The 19,042-nt window shown below is 49.4% G+C and overlaps 1 protein-coding gene across 6 annotated transcripts in view; it reads left to right on the top strand.

The window, feature by feature from the left end:
• crppa (CDP-L-ribitol pyrophosphorylase A) overlaps positions 1–19,042 on the top strand; it is a 599,604-nt gene that overhangs the window by 234,969 nt on the left and 345,593 nt on the right. For all 6 annotated transcript variants that reach the window (XM_072509159.1, XM_072509161.1, XM_072509158.1 and 3 more), the window contains one exon: positions 7,328–7,423. In XM_072509159.1, the coding sequence (XP_072365260.1) occupies positions 7,328–7,423 (96 nt within the window). The remainder of the gene's footprint in view (positions 1–7,327; positions 7,424–19,042) is intronic.

The following is a 19,042-nucleotide window of genomic DNA, read 5'->3' as shown; positions in this document are numbered from 1 at the left end:
ACCACAAAAGGAGGCCATAGTTACAAGTAACTTCATACAAAATAAATGCAGATCATAGAATGGTTACAACACAGATGGAGGCCATTCGAGCCATCGGGTCCATGGTGGTTTTCTGCGAGAGCAACTCAACAGTTCCACTCCCTTGCCCATAATCCTACAAAGTTATTAACTTCAGATAATTATCCAATTCCCTATTGAAAGCCATGATTGGATCTTCCTCTTTCCTTCTCTGAGGAAATGCATTCCAGATCATAAAGACCTGCTGCATATAAATGCATGTTTCCTCTGGCTCTTATGCTAATCAGTTTAAATCTGGTCTTGACCTACAAACAATGGGAATAGATTTTCCCTTTCTGGTTTGCCTAGACCCCATGATTTTGAACACCTCTATCAAAGGTGCCGTGGGCATCACAGTGGCACAGTGGTTAGCACTGTTGCTTCACAGCACCAGAGTCCCAGGTTCGATTCGGGGCTTGGTTCACTCTCTGTGCGGAGGGAGTCTGCACGTTCTCCCCGTGTCTGCGTGGGTTTCCTCCGGGTACTCCGGTTTTCTCCCACAGTTCCTGAAAGACGTGCTGTTAGCTAATTTGGACATTCTGAATTCTCCCTCTGTGTACCCGAACAGGCTCCGGGGTGTGACGACTAGGGGCTTTTAACAGTAACTTCATTACAGTGTCAATCTAAGCCTACTTGTGACAATAAATGATTATTATTATTAAAATCTCCTCTTCACCTTCTCTGCTTCTATGACAACAATCCCATCCTCTCCAATTTATCCTCATAATTGAAGTCCCTCATCCCCAAACTCATTCTTTCAAATCTTTTCTGCTCCTCTTCAAAGCATTTATCATCTTGCTAAAGTGTGATACTCAAAATTGGCACAGTACTCCAAATGAAGCTGAACCAGTGTTTTATAGAGGTTCATCCTTGCTTTTCTACACTTTGGAGGAATTTGTAGCAGGAATAGGTTAATTCAAAATCTGTTTTTTATTTTTATAAATTTAGAGTACCCAATCTTTTTTTCCAATTAAGGGGCAATTTAGCATGGCCAATCTACCTACCCAGCACATCTTTGGGTTGTGGGGGTGAAACCCACGCAGACATGGGGAGAATGTGCAAACTCTGCACAAACAATGACCTGGAGGCGGCAGCAAGCCCGGGTCCTCAATGCCGTAGGCAGCAGTGCTAACCACTGCACCACCAAAGTGTGACAAATCTTGCAACAGGAAGGCTAATGGTGTAGATGGAAAGTACCTGCAGATGTGAGGTATAAGAAGACATCATGTAAATGTTTTGAGACACATCTCTCAACATCTCAGACATTGGACGGAATTTTCCCCCAAAATAGCAGTTTCCGTTTCTGACTGAAAACCGGCATGTTTCTCCTCGGAAACAGAGGCAGGTTTTCACTCCAGATCATCTGATACTTCGTCAAAAAAAAGCAGTGGGGTCAGGGAGTGTTTTGCACGCGGGTAAGGCGGAGCCTCATAGAGCAGACAAGCCTTGTTCTGCAGAGGTCGGAAAGGGTGTCCCAATCTCAAAGTGAAAGTAATGTCGCCCCTCCCATTGCCGGCATCAGACCTTCAGTGCCACTCCACTCACCATCGCTGGCATCCCCACATATTGGGAATACCCCACTCAATGGCCTCCAAGCCACCAGCGTGGTCATCATGACTGGTTTCCGTTTTTATGGGGGAAGAACATCTGACCACGGAAGCAAAGGTGTTAAGTTGTTTAAGCATATTTAAATGTATGGTAATTAGGTCCATGCCCTAGCTGGGCATGAACCAGATTACATCATCCAGGAGGACCTAGAAACATTGCATTCAGTGTTCTCGCTGGTGCAAATCCCGGGCTGGATTCTCCGCAGCACCGCGCCAAAATTGCGTTAGGCTCAGGGGCGTAGAATCAATGTTTACGTGAGAATCGGCCCAGTGCCGCTCCCGCGATTCTCTGGTCCCCGGAGAATCGCTCGCGTGCAAAATATGCGGCATGGCTGAGGGCTCATTGCCAGCGCCCTTCCAGCGATACTCCAGTCCCGACCGGCCGAATTCCCGACGGCGTGGTTCTAACCACATCTGGCTAATCGGGACTCTCGCGCGGCGGCTGCGGATTCAGTCCGCGGCTGCCCTGGTGGGGGGGTGGGGGATCAAGCACCGGGGGGGGGCCTTATGGGCAGCTGGAGCGGCGATCGGGCGGGTCATATGGAGCGGCGCGGGGCAGATCGGTGGACCTTGTTTGTTGGTCCAGGTCCGCCATCGCGTTCGGTGCGGCCGCTGGAGGCCGCCGCCGTGCGCATGTGTGGACTCGGAACCGGAAGTGCGGGGTCCGTATCTGCAGCCAAAGCTGCGTGAAGCTCTCCGGGTCTCTGCCAGCCCCCTGCAGGTAGGTGAATTGGCCTTTATTTGTGTTAGGAAAGTCTGTAGTGAAACGCCAGCGGTATTACACCCGTGTGGGGCCATAGCCCCATTTTTTGAGAATCCAGCCCCCCATTTCTGACCTCGTGGGAAAGTTAGCAGCCCTCTCAAGATTTGCGCCAACTGCAAACAGGCCCGAAAAATTGTGGTCATTATATTTTGCGTCAACACCAACTGATCCTAGCTGATCAGTCTTAATAAAAGTATGCAAAAATGTCCAGTCAGTTCCTGCTTGTGTTCTTGACCTGGCAGCTGGTAAAATTGAGAAATTTCAGCAGTAACATTAATTGACTTTTAGTTAACCTCAAGGAATTGTCTTTTTAGGCCATTCTCCTGTTCTGCCCTTGAGCAATGCCACAGAAGATTAACTAGTACACTCCAACCAAGAACACATGTAGGAGTAATTTTGGAGGTAACAGCTTGGGATTCAAATGTCACCAGTAAATTACTTCTTCCTTGAATTTGTATTGTGTATTAGAGTAAAATCATGAATGGGTTTATATGAAATTGTTATGTCAACTATTGTAATGAAGGTGCTACATCATTCAAAATAAGTAACGACTTTATTAAATTGTGAGCAAAGAAATGTTATACCATTGCATTTAGATATTTGTTATCATTACCACACAGCATGATTTCAAACTAGTGCTTAGCAATGTGGTTTAAACCATCTTGTTTTACTGCCTTGCAACATATTTTAGCCTTCTGTTACTCTTTGTTTATAACATATAATCAAACTTCTGTTTACTTTACAATGTCCCAAGGTGTTTCATTGAGTTTTCGGGAAAACGGATGTTAAACCAAAGAGGCAGAGATTATGAATGGTGACTAAAGCTTGGCCAACAATGTAGGGTTTAAAGGGGTTTTCAAAGGAAGAGAGGGAAGTGAAGAGGTAGAGGAGTTTAGGGAAGAAATTCCAGACTGTGGGACCTTTGTTGTGGAGACATGGTTGAAAACGGCAGGGCAGAGAGAGAGTGTGGAAAGGATGGCCTAAAAAGCAAGGGGCGGACCAATACAGCGGGCAAAAGCTGGAGAAAGCTATAGAAATGGGGCGAAGACCAGCCAAATAGGAATGTGGGCAGATGGATGACAATTGTAAATTTGAGATGAGGAGAGGGAGCTAATATAGGACAGTGAAGGCACAGGTGATGGGAGGTGCATTCTACTCCCATGGATGTTTCTGAGGGTGAGCCAGCTTGATTGCGACCTCAGAGCCATATTTGACCATGATGTGAGCTTCTGACCACATATCCGAGCCATCACCTAATACAGCCTATTTCCACCTTTGTAACTTTATGCAACCCTCTCCCAATTCAGCTCTTTTGCATCTGAAACGCTCATTCATGTCTTTGTTAGCTCTAGACTTAATATACAATGCACTTCTGACCAACCTCCTGTATTCGTCCATCTGTAAACATGAGTGCATCCAAACCTTTGGCTCTCCATGTTTTAACTTGCAAAAAGTCGCATTCACCCATCATCTCTATGCTCACTGACCTACATAGGTTCCCAGCTAAGCAATGCCTCTATTTTAAAATTCTGATCCTTGTTTTCAAATCCCCTCATAACTATCATTGCGATTTCCTCCAACCCCACAATCCTCCATAATATGTATGTTCCTTTTGGACTTTTAAGCATCCCTGATTTTAATCACATCACTATTGGAGGCCATGCCTTCAGCAGTTGTTATAACCATCATCGAAGTGTAATGCAAAGTAGCATCAATGAGCATGGTCTTCCAAACTTTCTGATCATAGCGACAGTGGATGACTTTGTTGTTAAAGAGTTCTGGAAGCCAAAGGCAGCACGGTGGCACAGTGGTAGCACTGTTGCTTCACGGCGCCGAGGTCCCAGGTTCGATCCCGGCTCTGGGTCACTGTCCGTGTGGAGTTTGCACATTCTCCCCCTGTTTGCGTGGGTTTCGCCCCCACAACCAAAGATGTGCAGGCTAGGTGGATTGGCCACGCTAAATTGCCCCTTAATTGGAAAAAATGAATTGGGTACTCTAAATTTATGAAAAAAATAGTTCTGGAAGCCAGTCTTTAATGTTGTCTAGCTGTTTCCTTCACGATTGGCCTCTTGCTTTTCTTCTGTTAATCCTTACGGTGGTGATTTGGCATTTCAACCTTTCTGCAAGCATAACCTGCCTTTTGTTATTCTTTAAGAGTTCTCTTGTTCTTTCGGTCTCGTTCAATACTTCTTCATTAGTCCTTTTCTCCACCCAGCTTACCCTGAGGATCCTTCTTTTTTAAAAATAAATTTAGATTCCCAATTCATATTTTTCCAATTAAAGGGCAATTTAGCACGTTCAATCCACCTACCTTGCACATCTTTGGGTTGTGGGAGCGAAACCCACGCAAACACGGGGAGAATGTGCAAACTCCACATGGACAGTGACCCAGAGCCGGGATCGAACCTGGGACCTCGGCACCGTGAGGTAACAGGGCTAACCCACTGTGCCACCGTGCTGCCCTCTGAGGATCCTTCTTAAGCACCACATTTCAAAGCTGTTGATTTTCTTTTCTCCCTCACTCCGAGAGCTCCAAGCTTCGCATCCATAACTCATTACTGACCAGGCAAACATTTTAGTACATGGATTCTCGTTTCAAGACTCAACCTGACATTTCTTAGGATGTTGGCAATGTAAAAATTCTTTTGGCTCGTCTAATCCATTTTTGGATTTCAGCATTGCTTTTGATATTGGATGTTACTGTGGTTTTTAGATAGCAGACTTGATTGACATGTTCTAACTTGCTTCCATTTATTGAGATCTTGTACTCTGGAATGTCCTTTATATTGCTGAAAAGAGAAGCTTTTCATCTTACACTCTTCAGGACAAAGACCAGGATGCCAAATTTCAAACCATCACAACTTATACTGCAGGAGACAAGGGTGCTGATTGGGTGGCAAGTCGACTCTGATTGGCTGAGGCGTTGCCATGGGGTCTACCATTTTTATTTACGGCGATATTGTTAGATTTAACGGTTTAAGCAGGAACAATAATCGTAATCTATGTTAGTGTCACAAGTAGGTTTACATTAACACTGCAATGAAGTTACTGTGAAAATCCTCTCGTTGCCACACTCCGGTGCCTGTTCAGCTACACGGAAGGAGAATTCAGAATGTCCAATTCATCTAACAAGCACGTCTTTCCTGGAGGAAACCCACGCAGACACGGGGAGAACGTGCAGACTCTACACAGACAGTGACCCAAGCCGGGAATCGAACCTGGGACCTTGGTGCTGTGAAGCAACAGTGCTAATCACTGTGCTACGGTGCTGCCCAGATAAGCGTTGGTACTCCCTCCCTAAACCACTCTGCTCTCTACCTTTCTTTCCTTGTTTAAGGCATTCCTTAAAACATGCCTCTTGGACCAATCCTTTGGCAGCAGCCCTAAAACTGTTGTATGCGGCTCAGTGTAAGATGTTTGCTTCACAATGCATTGGGATTTTATATTACATTAAAGGTACTTTAACAATACAAGTTATTGCTGTCGACCCTGGTGAAAATTTAGCTTGCTAGAATTTAAAGTGTTGCAGACCTCTTGCAAGTGGGAACTGAGGTGGAATTAGGCATGGGCAAAACTTGTACCCGGCTGAAGAGGCCTCCCTACAATTGTTCACACAGGTCACTACAATGCCACCGTTAGGTGGAGAATGAGATCAAGGGTGCGATCGAACTAAAAATAAAACATCCATTCTGGGCAGGATTAGCGGGGTCGTTCCCAGCACTTGTAGTGCTGGGAATGACCCCCTCTACCTATCGGCACTCTTTTAGTGCCCCGGTGGGGAACAGCACCCCAACCCCGGACAGCGCACTCAGCGTCATTTCCTGCACTGAGGAGCTCCGATGAGTGGAGTTCCTCAGTGCATGATTTAAAAATGACGCCCCGAACTCTTGACCCTCGAACGCAACACCCAGACCATCCCAACTCACCTCTTGGGGGCCCTGGGGGGGGGGGGGCACACCCGCACCCCACCTCACATGGGCAAGGCATGCCTGGGCCCGATCTGCCACACGGGCAAAATGCCAGCCTAGTACCTTGACAAGTGCCCCTGCCAGGTGGCAGAACCAGGGTGCCCAGGTGGCAGTGCCAGGATGTCCAGATGGCACTGTCAGAGTCTCAGGCTGGCAGTGCCCTGCTGGCACCAACAGTGCCAAGGTGCCACCTTGCCTGGAGACCAACCACCTGGGGCCTCTGCCTGGGAAACCCCCCGCAGATACCATTCTGCCTGGTCCCTGTTTGTGTGGACCAGTACTGAACGGCGCCTGGCTGGGGTTTGCTCAGTGAGGCCGATAGTTGCCGGGCACCCGTTAAATCCGGTATGAGCACTGCTAAGTGGGTTCTTAAACTCACTTAGCAGTGAGAGACTGGGTCCTGCCCATTATGGGCGGAATCCAGACCTGGTTAGATCTCACAACAGTGTAACAGCCGTCGGGATTCCTGGGTGGCCTATCACTGGATCTATCGGCATGTCTAGCCCCAGTTCCGGCAGGACGCGACCGGTAGATTGCACCCCAAATGTCTAGACTGCAATTATGCATGAAATTAATGCAAATGACAACGTCACTTCTGCTGTTTTCAGTTAATCTAGAGGAAGATTTTAATGTTTTTATGTGTATTATCAAAATGAAATGGGGAGACATTTGTTTGAGTAAAGCTGCTACCAGTGGTGCAATGTAGATTCATGTTGATTCGCTAGGGTGGCACATGCTGTTTTCCATTGATATTGTAGAACATCCCACAGGCCACAACGGTAGCAATTTGTGAGCTACCTCCCCCATGTAATCGATGTAAGTCCATGTAATGCTGCTCGATCCCCCTAAATGTTATATTTTATCTCCTGTTTAGAGTATTGCTATTGACACGTTTACCTTCTCTTCAGTGCATTGTTTCTTGTCTTGAACAGATCAACAATTTTGATTTACCTCTGGAAATTGTGCAACTGATGGAATTAATTGAAAATGCAAAACTGTCAGCTTTGTATCCTGTGGTTGTGACTGTGGTAGGTACATAAATTTACACTTGCTGTACTCCCTGTAGAAACCTGCCTGATTTATTTACCTTTAAACTGTTGAATTTACTGAAGAAATTTTACACAACAGTGTAGTAGGTTAAGGAAGTTAAACACCCGTTTATGATATCTGGACACATTTGACAGGAAGTGCTGCTACAGCCTCACAGGGAAGGCAGAGGATTTGGTGCCCTGTCCACAGTATGTTCACTATAAGTAGGAGGGGGCAATGGAGTAGAGGCTGCAAAGAAGAGAAACTCTACATGATGCCCCTGCCAAGTTGTTACTGGATTTGTTTGTGCTCCTTGAGGAGCAGGAGGTTATCTGGCAGTCCAGCAATTCAGTGTGCATACATAATCGGTGTTCTCCTGTACGCTACCCCATGGAGGTCCTTATCTGAGTTCCCTGCAGCAGAACATCTGCCGCTGCCCCCTTGCATTCAGCTTGTCCACAAACCATTCATTACCTCTATGTGGCTCCAGCACACTCATGACCGGTGACTCACCTCGTGCCGACCTAACTCTGTATTAAGCTTTAAGTGCAGTGCCAGTATCTGAGCTGGTGGCTGCTGCAAGTATCGGATCAATAGGCGGCACGGTGGCACAGATGTTAGCACTGCTGCCTCACAGCACCAGGGATCCGGGTTCAATTCCAGCTTCGGGTATCTGTCTGTGTGAAGTTTGTACGTTCTTCCCGGGTCTGTGTGGGTTTCCTCTGCATGCTCTGGTTTTCTCCCAACATCCAAAGATGTAACGGTTAGCTGGATTGGCCATGCCAAAGTGTCCCTTAAGTGTGCAAAAAAGGTTAGCTGAGGTTACTGGATTACAGGGTTAGGATGGGGGCGTGGGCCAAGATAGGGTGCTCTTTCAGGGGTCAGTGCAGACTCGATGGGCCGAATGGCCTCCTTCTGAACTGTAGGGATTTTATGATTCTATGAAGTGATGGGGCTCTTCATCAGTTGAATAATGTTGATCCCTGTCCTCTTCCGAAGCCTGCTGTGGTTTCCCAGGCAGAAGTTTTTGGGCACTTGATAGCAGAAAATCAGAAGGGGAAGGTTGGGGAAAGGGAAGTGGGATGGAAAGCCTGCTCATTATAACAGAGCAAAGGCTGTGGGTGAGGTGGGCGTTGTGAAGGGGCATAAAACAGGAACATATTGTCGTCTTCCATATTCTTGGTGATGCCACATGCTCATGCTCTGTTGCAGCTCCCCCCCTGTGATGTGAAGAACTGTCTCCTGCATAGGACTCAGGAAATGCAAACATCCTGATTTCTGCTCCCATCTATTGTGAGACACTTTGTCCTTCAAGAGGAGGGAAGAATGTGAGTGATTGTGTTGCACTGTGTTTGAGTGATATTCATGTGATTACTGAATAACTGGAGATATATAGAGACAACAAGAGGTAAGTGTAAGTCTGGCAGTATTGGTAGGCATGTGAGGGTGAGGTGGATGTCGTATGTGAGTCCCTCTTGTACCCTGCTTTCCTTTTCCTTGCACAGAATTGCAACAATTGTACTCAGCAGCAGCATCCTGTGGTGACAACAACTTAACTTTAGGAGGGACAGACTTTAAGAACAGAAAGTTGGTTACACCACAAGAGATAAATTAACGTTGCATGGCTGCCTCCTGAGCACAGAGGTGACCTGCAGTGAAGCACACATTGGGCTTACATGAAAGTAAGATGGCAGCACCAAATTTGTGGGCTGACCACCTGTACCAGAACCAACATGAGCAGATCATTAATTGTGACCCCCCCCCCAATTTCACTCTCAGATTAATTCTGTGATCTGGCAATTCCAATGGGTAGTTTCACTTACTGGAAGTGTATCCAGGGAAGGTTTTGAGTCACCTTGTAATATCCCAACTGTTTGCTCTAATTACAATTTGTGACCTCAATTTCCTGATCTGCACTCCATGAGTGACACTTTCCAGTGGAAACCTGGATTAGGGGATTAATCTTAGTGATACATTTAAAAATAACTTTCGTCCTCTGAAACATGCAATCCCACATTGCTCGTTATATATTAAAAGTTTAACGTTCAGCACTCGCTTCTGAGACTAATGTTTGCTATTAAACAATAGGTTCACCAAGTTAGGAACACTTGCTGCAGGGGATGGGCAGGGGGATTGTAAATGGGTGATCATCTAGCAGTGCAGGAATCTTCTCGGAGTGTGGCACTTGTCAATTGGCTTGCAATGCTGAATACCCGTTGAGGTTGACAGCCTTGGGAGAGTGTAATCCAGAGCACATCCATGACATTGTAGAACAAATAACTTCACAGGGAAGGGCACAGTAAAGTGTAGAAATTAATTGGTTATAGGGCATTCAATGGTCAGGGGAATAGACAGACAATTCTGCAATCACTGATATGAATCCTGCATGGTTCAAGAACATCATTGAGAAAGAATAAGACATTTGGAGGGAGGAATAGGGAACAGGTGGACACCGAGGTCCATGTAGGAACTAATGATATGGGAAGGAAAAATGTTTAATTCCTGCAGTTAGAGTTTCAGGAGCTAGGGAACAAGCTAAAAAGCCAAAGGTTGTAATCTCTGGATTATCACAGTACGTTGTATTTATACAACTCCATCTACAAGTTTGCTGACGATACGTCCATAGTGGGCTGGATCTCGAATAACGACGAGTCAGAATACAGGAGGGAGAAAGAGAACCTAGTGGAGTGGTGCAGCGACAACAATCTCTCCCTCAATGCCAGCAAACGAAAGAACTGGTAATTAACTTCAGGAAGCAAAGTCTGTACACACCCCTGTCAGCATCAACGGGTCCGAGGTGGAGATGGTTAGCAGTTTCAAATTCCTAGGGGTGCACATCTCCAAAAATCTGTCCTGGTCCACCCACGTCGACGCTACCACCAAGAAAGCACAACAGCGCCTATACTTCCTCAGGAAACTAAGGAAATTTGGCATGTCCACATTGTACCAACTTTTACAGATGCACTATGGAAAGCATCCTATCGGGCTGCATCACAGCCTGGTATGGCAACTGCTCGGCCCAGGACCGCAAGAAACTTCAGAAAGTCGTGAACACCGCCCAGTCCATCACACAAACCTGCCTCCCATCCATTGACTCCATCTACACCTCCCGCTGCCTGGGGAAAGTGGGCAGCATAATCAAAGACCCCTCCCACCCGGCTTACTCACTCTTCCAACTTCTTATATCGGGCAGGAGATACAGAAGTCTGAGAACACGCAAAAACAGACTCATATACAGCTTCTTCCCCGTTGTTACCAGACTCCTAAATGACCGTCTTATGGACTGACCTCATTAACACTGCACCCTGTATGCTTCATCCGATGCCGGTGCTTATGTAGTTACATTGTACATGTGATGCCCTATTATGTATTTCCTTTTATTCCCTTTTCTTCCCATGTACTGAATGATCTGTTGAGCTGCTCGCAGAAAAATACTTTTCACTGTACCTTGGTACACGTGACAATAAACAAATCCAATCCAATCCAGAACATATAGGAATATTTGGAAAAGTTTTCCACGTTGCTGGCGAAATGGAGCAGGATGGATGACTTCAGATTTCTGTGGTATTAGGACTAGTTTTGGGGCAAGAGGGATCTGTTCAAGGTGAATGGGTCGCACATCAACAGACCTGGTACTATTGTCCACAGAGAAGTTGAACTATTGCTGGGGAGAGGATTTAAAGTAATTTGCAAGGGACTGGATACCAGGATGAAACATTAGAGAGGGGAAACAAATTGCACAGGGGACTGGGAGAAACAATTAGTAAAGAATAGGTGGAACTTAGAAGACAAATGTGAGGCAGTCTGGTGGGTTTGAAGTGCCTGTGTGTAAATGCACAGTGTGGTAAATAACATTGATGAGCAGCAGGTACATGCCATTGCATGGGATATATTAACCATTACAGAAACTTGGCCCAAAGAGGGTGAGGATTGGGACTTTAAAAAATATTTAGAGTACCCAATTCTTTTTTTTCCAATTAAGGGACAATTTAGCATGGACAATTATCCTACGCTGCACAAAATTTTGGGTTGTTGGGATGAGAGACTCACGCAGACATGGGAGGATTGGGACTAAATGTTGCTTGCAACAAGGTATGCAGCAAAAATAAGAGAGGACAGAAGAAGTGGGCTGGGATGGTGGCAGTGTTGGTAAAATAAACTGTATAGCACTTAATGATATGGTTGGCAGCTCAAAAACATGAACCGCGAAGTTCCACTTCACACTGCCCATTAATGAAGTTTCAGCTTGAAAGTGGCATCTGTGCTGCACAAGCACACATGTGGTACAGCCCACACTGGATGCCATTTGCTGAAAGCATTAGCATGGCCATGCGGTGCATGTGCTGGAAGTATGCAGAGTAAGATGATCATGGTATCAGTTATGTAATGCTGATTTAATGCCAGTGGCGTCATTTTGGACGCAACAATCCAGGCAATGCCCTTGCTACACCTCGCACAGTTGAACATGTGGTCAGCAACTCAAAAGATCCTGGATGAGATTTTCCAGCTGTCCCTGCCAGCGGGATCATCCGGTCTGCTGACAGTGAGACTCTGCCAACAGGAAACCGTATTTCTTTTTAAAAATATTTTTATTGAATTTTTACATCTGTACACTATGCAATAGGTGAGCAAGATGGTTTGGATATACAATTTACATGTTCCCCTTTTATTGGTCTTTCCCCCCCCCCCCCTCCCTTTTTGTTGTTCGGGCTCCATCTTGGGCCCTTCCGTCGTAGTTGCTGTTGGCTCTCTTTCATTTTGTATTTGTTGCTGTTGCCCCTGTGGATTTGTTAGTCCTCTGGCCCCCTCCTCGGTCTTTTCCTGTGTCCCCTCCTGATGTTCTCCTGGGTTTCTTCCTTGCGGCGCCCCCCCCCCCTTTGTTCCTATCTGCTCTGTGTGGCCCTGTCTGCACTCATTGCCCTCCTCCCTTTGTTATTTGCCTCGAACAGGTCTTGGAACAGGCTGCAAATAGCCTCCACGCTATGTGGAAGCCTGTGTCCGACCCTCGGATGGTGTATTTGATCTTCTCCAGATGGAGAAATGCCGCCAGGTCTGCCAACCAGTCTGCAGCTGTGGGTAGTGCTGCTGATCGCCAGTCGAGCAGGATTTCCGGCGTGCAATTATTGAAGCAAAAGCAAGGGCATCGGCCCTCTTCCCCATATGTAGTTCTGGCTGGTCCGATACCCCAAAGACTGCCACTTTCGTGCACTGCTCCGCCCTGACACCATGACCTTGAACATTGCCTCGAAGAAGGCTGTCCAGAACCCGACGAGTCTGGGGCAAGACCAGAACATGTGGACAGGGTTGGCCGGGCCTCCCTGGCACCGTTCACACTTGTGCTCCACCTCCGGGAAGAATCTGTGCATTCAGGTTCTTGTTAGGTGGGCTCTGTGCACCACATTAAACCACATGAGGCTTAGACTTGTGCAGGAGGAGGTGAAGTTGGCCCTGCTCAGTGCTTCACTGCAGATGCCCCACCCTACATCCATCCAGTGGTGTCCTCGCCCATTCTAACAGTTGCCCGTAAATGCTCCCCCAGTTCCCCTTCTCCATACTGTCCGGGTCCACAAGTTCCTCTGCACTGTTTCTCTTGGGACCCTGGGCTACCTCGGCGTCTCCTTGCGGAGAAAGGTTTTGATTTGTAAATGTCGGAGCTCCTGTTCGTTCGGTCGCTCCAGTCTTTCCATCAGCTCATCCAGGGTTGCGACTCTTCTCAGCCATGTAAAAGCCCCTAATTGCTAATGTTCCCCGTCCTGTCCCCACTTCTTAAGAGTGGAGTCCAGCATGGCTGGCGGAAATTTGTGGTGACCACAGATGGGGGCCAGGTGGACACCTCGGTTAAGCCGGAGTGCTGTCTCATTTGGTTCCAAGATTTAAAAAATAAATTTAGAGTACCCATTTCTTATTTTTCCAATTAAGCCGAAATTTAGTGTAGCCAATCCACCTACTCTGCACATATTTGGGTTGTGGAGGTCCCACGCAAACACGGGAAGAATTTTATCTACTCCTTAGAAAACGGTCTTGGGGATGAAGATCGGGATGGATCTAAACAGGAAGAGGAGCCTTGGCAGTACATTCATTTTGATCGTCTGCACCCTCCCCGTTAGGGAGAGCGGGAGTGCATTCCACCTCTGTAGGTCCTTTTTGACTTCCTCCGCCAGACTGGTCAGATTCCACTTGTGGATCCGTGTCCAGTCATGGGCTATCTGGATCCCAAGGTAGCGGAATTTGTTTTGGGCTAGTTTGATGGTACACCCTCTAGCTCTGTCCCTCCCCCATTCAGGTTCCCCAGGAATATCTCGCTCTTGCTCAGGTTGAGTTTGTAGCCCAAGAAGACTCCAAACTCTTCCAGGAGCTTCATGGTTTCCTTCAAGCAGTTCCGCTGGACCGATATGTAGAGGAACAGATAATGCGCTGTGGTACCCTCAATAACGATGTTTAGAGTGTAAACAGTAAAGAAGGCTTTAATAAACTAAGAACTAGACTAGAGCCGAGACGTGTGCTAACTGCTGCACTGCCCACAAGGCAGCTCCTTATATACGGCTCCCAGATGGGCTGAGCCAGAGGCGGAGTTCCCCAGGGTTCCAAGCCCGGTCTTAAAGGGGACATCACCTTACATAATGACAAGGGTACAGTGTTACAGTAACCGTTCATCACATTCACCCCTTGTTTAAAAAAAGTCCGGCGGGGGTGAAGTGCCATCATAGGTCCATCCGTCTCGGTGGCCGGATCGGCCTCATCAACCTCCTCAGTCCAGACGGTGGTGCGGCGTCCGGTGGTGTGGCGGACATGGACGTCCTGGTTGAGGGTAAGTCCGGGAGCGCAGCGGTCGGAGCTTCGGTCCGGGTCGGGGCAGGGGAACAGGGCGCAGGGAGAATAGGCGGGGCCGGGGGTAGCGGTGCCGGCACCGTCGAGGTGTGTAAAGGGGAGCGCGCGGTAGGTACTCACCAACGGGGGGTGGGGCCGGGAGGTGGTGTGTTGTAGTGGGTGCCGGGTCCTGCAGGGGAGTGGCGCGGGAAGGGGCGTCTGTCGTGGGGGATCCAGTGAGTGCCAGATCCCGGAGGGAAACCGAATCTTGCCTGCCGTCAGGGTACTCAACGTAGGCGTAACTGGGGTTGGCATGGAGCAATCGGACCTTTTCGACCAGGGGGTCCGTTTTATGGCTCCTCGTGTGCCTCCGGAGAAGAACAGGTCCCGGAGCCGTCAGCCAACGTGGAAGCGAGACCCTGGAGGTAGACATCCTGGGGAAGACAAGCAATCAGTTGTGAGGGGGTCTCATTTGTGGCCGTGCAGAGGAGCGAACTAATGGAGTGTAGGGCATCGGGCAGGACCTCCTGCCAGCGGGTAGTTGGGAGACTTCTCGACCGTAGGGCCAGAAGGACAGCCTTCCACACTGTCGCGTTCTCCTTCTCCACTTGCCCGTTTCCCCGCGGGTTATAACTGGTCATTCTACTCGAGGCGATCCCTTTGCTGAGCAGATACTGACGCAGTTCATCGCTCATGAACGATGTACCCCGGTCGCTGTGGATATAAGCGGGGAAACCGAACAGGGTGAAGATGCTGTGCAGTGCCTTAATCACGTTGGCTGAGGTCATGTCGGGGCAGGGAATGGCGAATGGGAAACGGGAGAACTCATTGATCACGGTGAGGAAATAGGCATTACAATTGGTGGACGGGAGGGGCCCCTTGAAATCCATGCTCAGTCGCTCAAAGGGCCCCGAGGCCTTCACGAGCCGAATCTTGTCTGGCCGGTAGAAGTGCGGTTTGCACTCCACACAGATCTGGCAGGACCTGATCATGGCCTTGACCTCCTTGGTTGAGTAAGGAATGTTGCGCGACTTGATAAAATGGACGAGCCGGGTAACTCATGGGTCGCAGAGGTCATTGTGGATGGCTTGCAGGCGGTCGTCCTGCGCGTTGGCACATGTGCCGTGGGACAGGGCATCTGGGGGCTCAATGAGCTCCCCTGGATGATACTTGATATCGTATGTGTAGGTGGAGAGTTCGATCCTCCACCTCAAAATTTTATCATTTTTTATTTTGCCCCGTTGCGCGTTATCAAACATATAGGCGACTGACCGTTGGTCGGTGACGAGGGTGAACCTCCTACCGGCTAGGTAGTGCCTCCAGCGCCGCACAGCCTTCACAATGGCTTTTGCCTCCTGCTCGACTGCAAAGTGTTGAACCTCGGAGGCGGTGAGGGTCCGGGAGAAGAATGCTACTGGTCTGCCTGCCTGATTGAGGGTAGCAGCCAGGGCGATGTCTGATGCATCGCTCTCTACCTGGAAGGGGATAGTTTTGTCCACCGCCCGCATAGCGGCCTTGACGATATCGGCCTTGAAGTGGTTGAAGGCCAATTGAGCCTCAGCCGAGAGGGGAAAAGTGGTGGTCTTTATGAGTGGGCAGGTTTTGTCTGCATATTTGGGGACCCACTGGGCGTAGTGGGAGAAGAGCCCCAAGCACCGTTTGAGGGCCTTGAGGCTGCGGGGGAAGGGGAGTTCCTTAAGGGGGCATATGCGGTCGCGGTCGGGACCTAGGACCCCGTCTTCCACGCCATAGCCGAGGATGGCTAGCTGGGTTGTGTTGAAAACCGATTTTTCCTCATTATAGGTCAGGTTAAGGGCTCGGGCGGTCTGGAGGAACTTTTCGAGGTTTGCGTCATGGTCCTGCTGGTCATGGCCGCAGATGGTGACATTGTCCAAGTACGGGTATGTAGCCCGCAAACCGTACTGGTCCACCATTTGATCCATCGCCCTTTGAAAGACGGAGACCCTATTTGTGACGCCGAAGGGGACCCTGAGGAAGTGGAAGAGCTGGCCGGCTGCTTCGAAGGCAGTATAGGGGCGGTCTTTTGGTCGGATGGGGAGCTGTTGGTAGGCGGATTTGAGGTCGACCGTGGAAAATACTCGGTATTGGGCGATCCGATTTACCATTTCCGCGATGCGGGGAAGGGGGTACGCATCAAGCTGCGTGAATCGGTTTATGGTCTGGCTATAATCCACGACCATCGGTTTCTTATACCCGGACCGGACTACCACCACTTGTGCTCTCCAAGGGCTGTTGCTAGCCGCGATGACCCCTTCTCCCAGTAAACGCTGGACCTCTGACTTGATAAAAGTCATATCTTGGGCACTGTAGCGCCGGCTCCTGGTGGCGACTGGCTTACAGTCGGGGGTGAGGTTCGCGAATAGCGAGGAGGGTGCGACTTTCAGTGTCGCAAGGCAGTATACCGTGAGGGAGGGCAAGGGTCCGCCGAACTTCAGGCTTCGGTGGCTGCACTGGAAATCCAGTCCGAGCAGCAGGGGGCGCAGAGGTGGGGAAGGATATAAAATTTGAAACGAGTGTACTTGGCGCCCTGGATCGAGAGATCCGCAATACAGTACCCCTTGATTTGTACCGAGTGGGCCCCGGATGCGAGGGCTATGGTTTGGAATGCGGGATGGGTGCACAGGGAGCAGCGTCTTACCGTTTCAGGATGGATAAAGCTCTCCGTGCTCCCGGAGTCGAGGCATGCAGTGTCGTGCCCGTTGACCTGGACCTGCGTCATAGAGTTCTGCAGGTGTTTTGGCCGAGTTTGGTCGAGGGTGATCGCTCCCACTCGCGGGTAGTCGGAGTCCTCAGCCGAGTTGGACTCGTAAAATGGCCACCGCCGGCTGCGCGTGTCGGGTCGAGAAGATGGCCACCGTCAAGATGGCCGCTCCCATGATTCGCACAAGACTGATGACGCGTCAGAAGGGGGCGTGTTGGGTCGGTGTGCAACCGCATTGCGAGGCCTGCGGGCCTGAGAGCCTGATTTTCGGGCCGGCTGTTCTTTGTTCTTCTGGCCCCTGGGTCTGGCCAGGCAGACCCTCGCAAAATGCCCCTTCTTCCCGCAGTCGCTGCAGATCGCGGAGCGGGCTGGGCAGCGTGGGCGTGGGTGCTGGCCCTGCCCGCAGAAGTAGCACAGTGTGCCCCCATGATGAGCGGGTCGCCGCATGGCGCAGGCCTGTAATATGGCTCAGTCTGGGGGGGGGGGACTCGCAGAGTCCGCGGGGTACGTACCCAAGTTATGTCGGGCCACCTCCAGCAAGGAGGCGAGCGTTAGCGTGTCCTGGAGGTCTTTTGCCCCGTTTTCGAGCAGCCGCTGCCGGATATAGGTCGAGTGGATGCCGGACACAAAAGCGTCTCTGATGTGCAGGTTCATATGGACCTCCCGTCACATCCAGGTGGTCACAGTCCCTGCCAAGCGCGGTGAGTTTCTCGACGAATTCATCCAGCGATTCCCCCGAACGCTGCCGGCAGGTAGAGAGCAGATGCCTGGCATGCACCTCGTAGATAGGCTTGACGAACAGCTTGCGGAGTAGCTCGACCGCCTCTTCTAAGGTCATCACCTTCTCGAGCGTGGCGGAGATTCTGTGACTCACCCGGGCGTGGAGTAGGCACAGCTTGCGTGGCCACAGGATGGGAGTCTCTGAGGAGTCCAGGTAAGCCTCGAAGCATCGGAGACAGTATTTAAAAGTGTCCTTTGCCTCCGGTGTCCGTGCTTCAAGGTTGAGCTTCTCGGGTTTTAGGCCTGCGTCCATCCTGATGTAGTTTAGTTTAGTAAATTGTGGTAACCTCAATAACGACGCTTAGAGTGTAAACAGTAAAGAAGGCTTTAATAAACTACGAACTAGACTAGAGCCGAGATGTGTGCTAACTGCTGCACTGCCCACAAGACGGCTCCTTCTATACGGCTCCCAGATGAGCGGAGCCGGATGCGGAGTTCCCCAGGGTCCCAAGCCCGGTCTTAAAGGGGACATCACCTTACATGATGACAAGGGTACAGTGTTACAGTAACCGTTCATCACATTCGCATAGAGTGAGTCTCTGCTCTCTGCCTCCTCTTTGGATGCCCTTCCAGCCTTTTGTGTCTCGCAGAGCGATCGCCAAGGGTTCAGTTGGATTGGATTGGATTTGTTTATTGTTTATTGTTTACCGAGGTACAGTGAAAAGTATTTTTCTGCGAGCAGCTCAACTGATCATTAAGTACATGAGAAGGAAAGGGAATAAAAGAAAATACATAATAGGGCAACACAACATATACAATGTAACTACTTAAGCACTGGCATCGGATGAAGCATACAGGGTGTAGTGTTAATGAAGTCAGTCCATAAGAGGGTCATTTAGGAATCTGGTAACAGTGGGGAAGAAGCTGTTTTTGAGTCTGTTCGTGCGTGTTCTCAAGACTTCTGTATCTCCTGCCCGATGTAAGAAGTTGGAAGAGTGAGTAAGCCGGGTGGGAGGGATCTTTGATTATACTGCCCGCTTTCCCCAGGCAGCGGGAGGTGTAGATGGAGTCAATGGATGGGAGGCAGGTTCGTGTGCTGGACTGGCCAGTGTTCACGACTCTCTGAAGTTTCTTGCGGTCCTGGGCCGAGCAGTTGCCATACCAGGCTGTGATGCAGCCCGATAGGATGCTTTCTATGGTGCATCTGTAAAAGGCCAAACAGGAGAGGGGACAGCGGGCATCCCTGCCTGGTTCCCCTGTGCAACTTAAAGTGTTCCGAGCTGGTGTTGTTGGTCCGAACGCTTACCATGGGGCATTGCACAGAAGTTAACCCCGTCCCTAGCCCAAACGGCTCCAGTACTTCTTTTAT

This window comes from Scyliorhinus torazame, chromosome 6, assembly GCF_047496885.1.
Source record: "Scyliorhinus torazame isolate Kashiwa2021f chromosome 6, sScyTor2.1, whole genome shotgun sequence".
Classification (NCBI taxonomy): Eukaryota; Metazoa; Chordata; class Chondrichthyes; order Carcharhiniformes; family Scyliorhinidae; genus Scyliorhinus; species Scyliorhinus torazame.
Note: the sequence above shows the minus strand (reverse complement) of the source record. Positions and strands in the feature narration are given on the sequence as shown.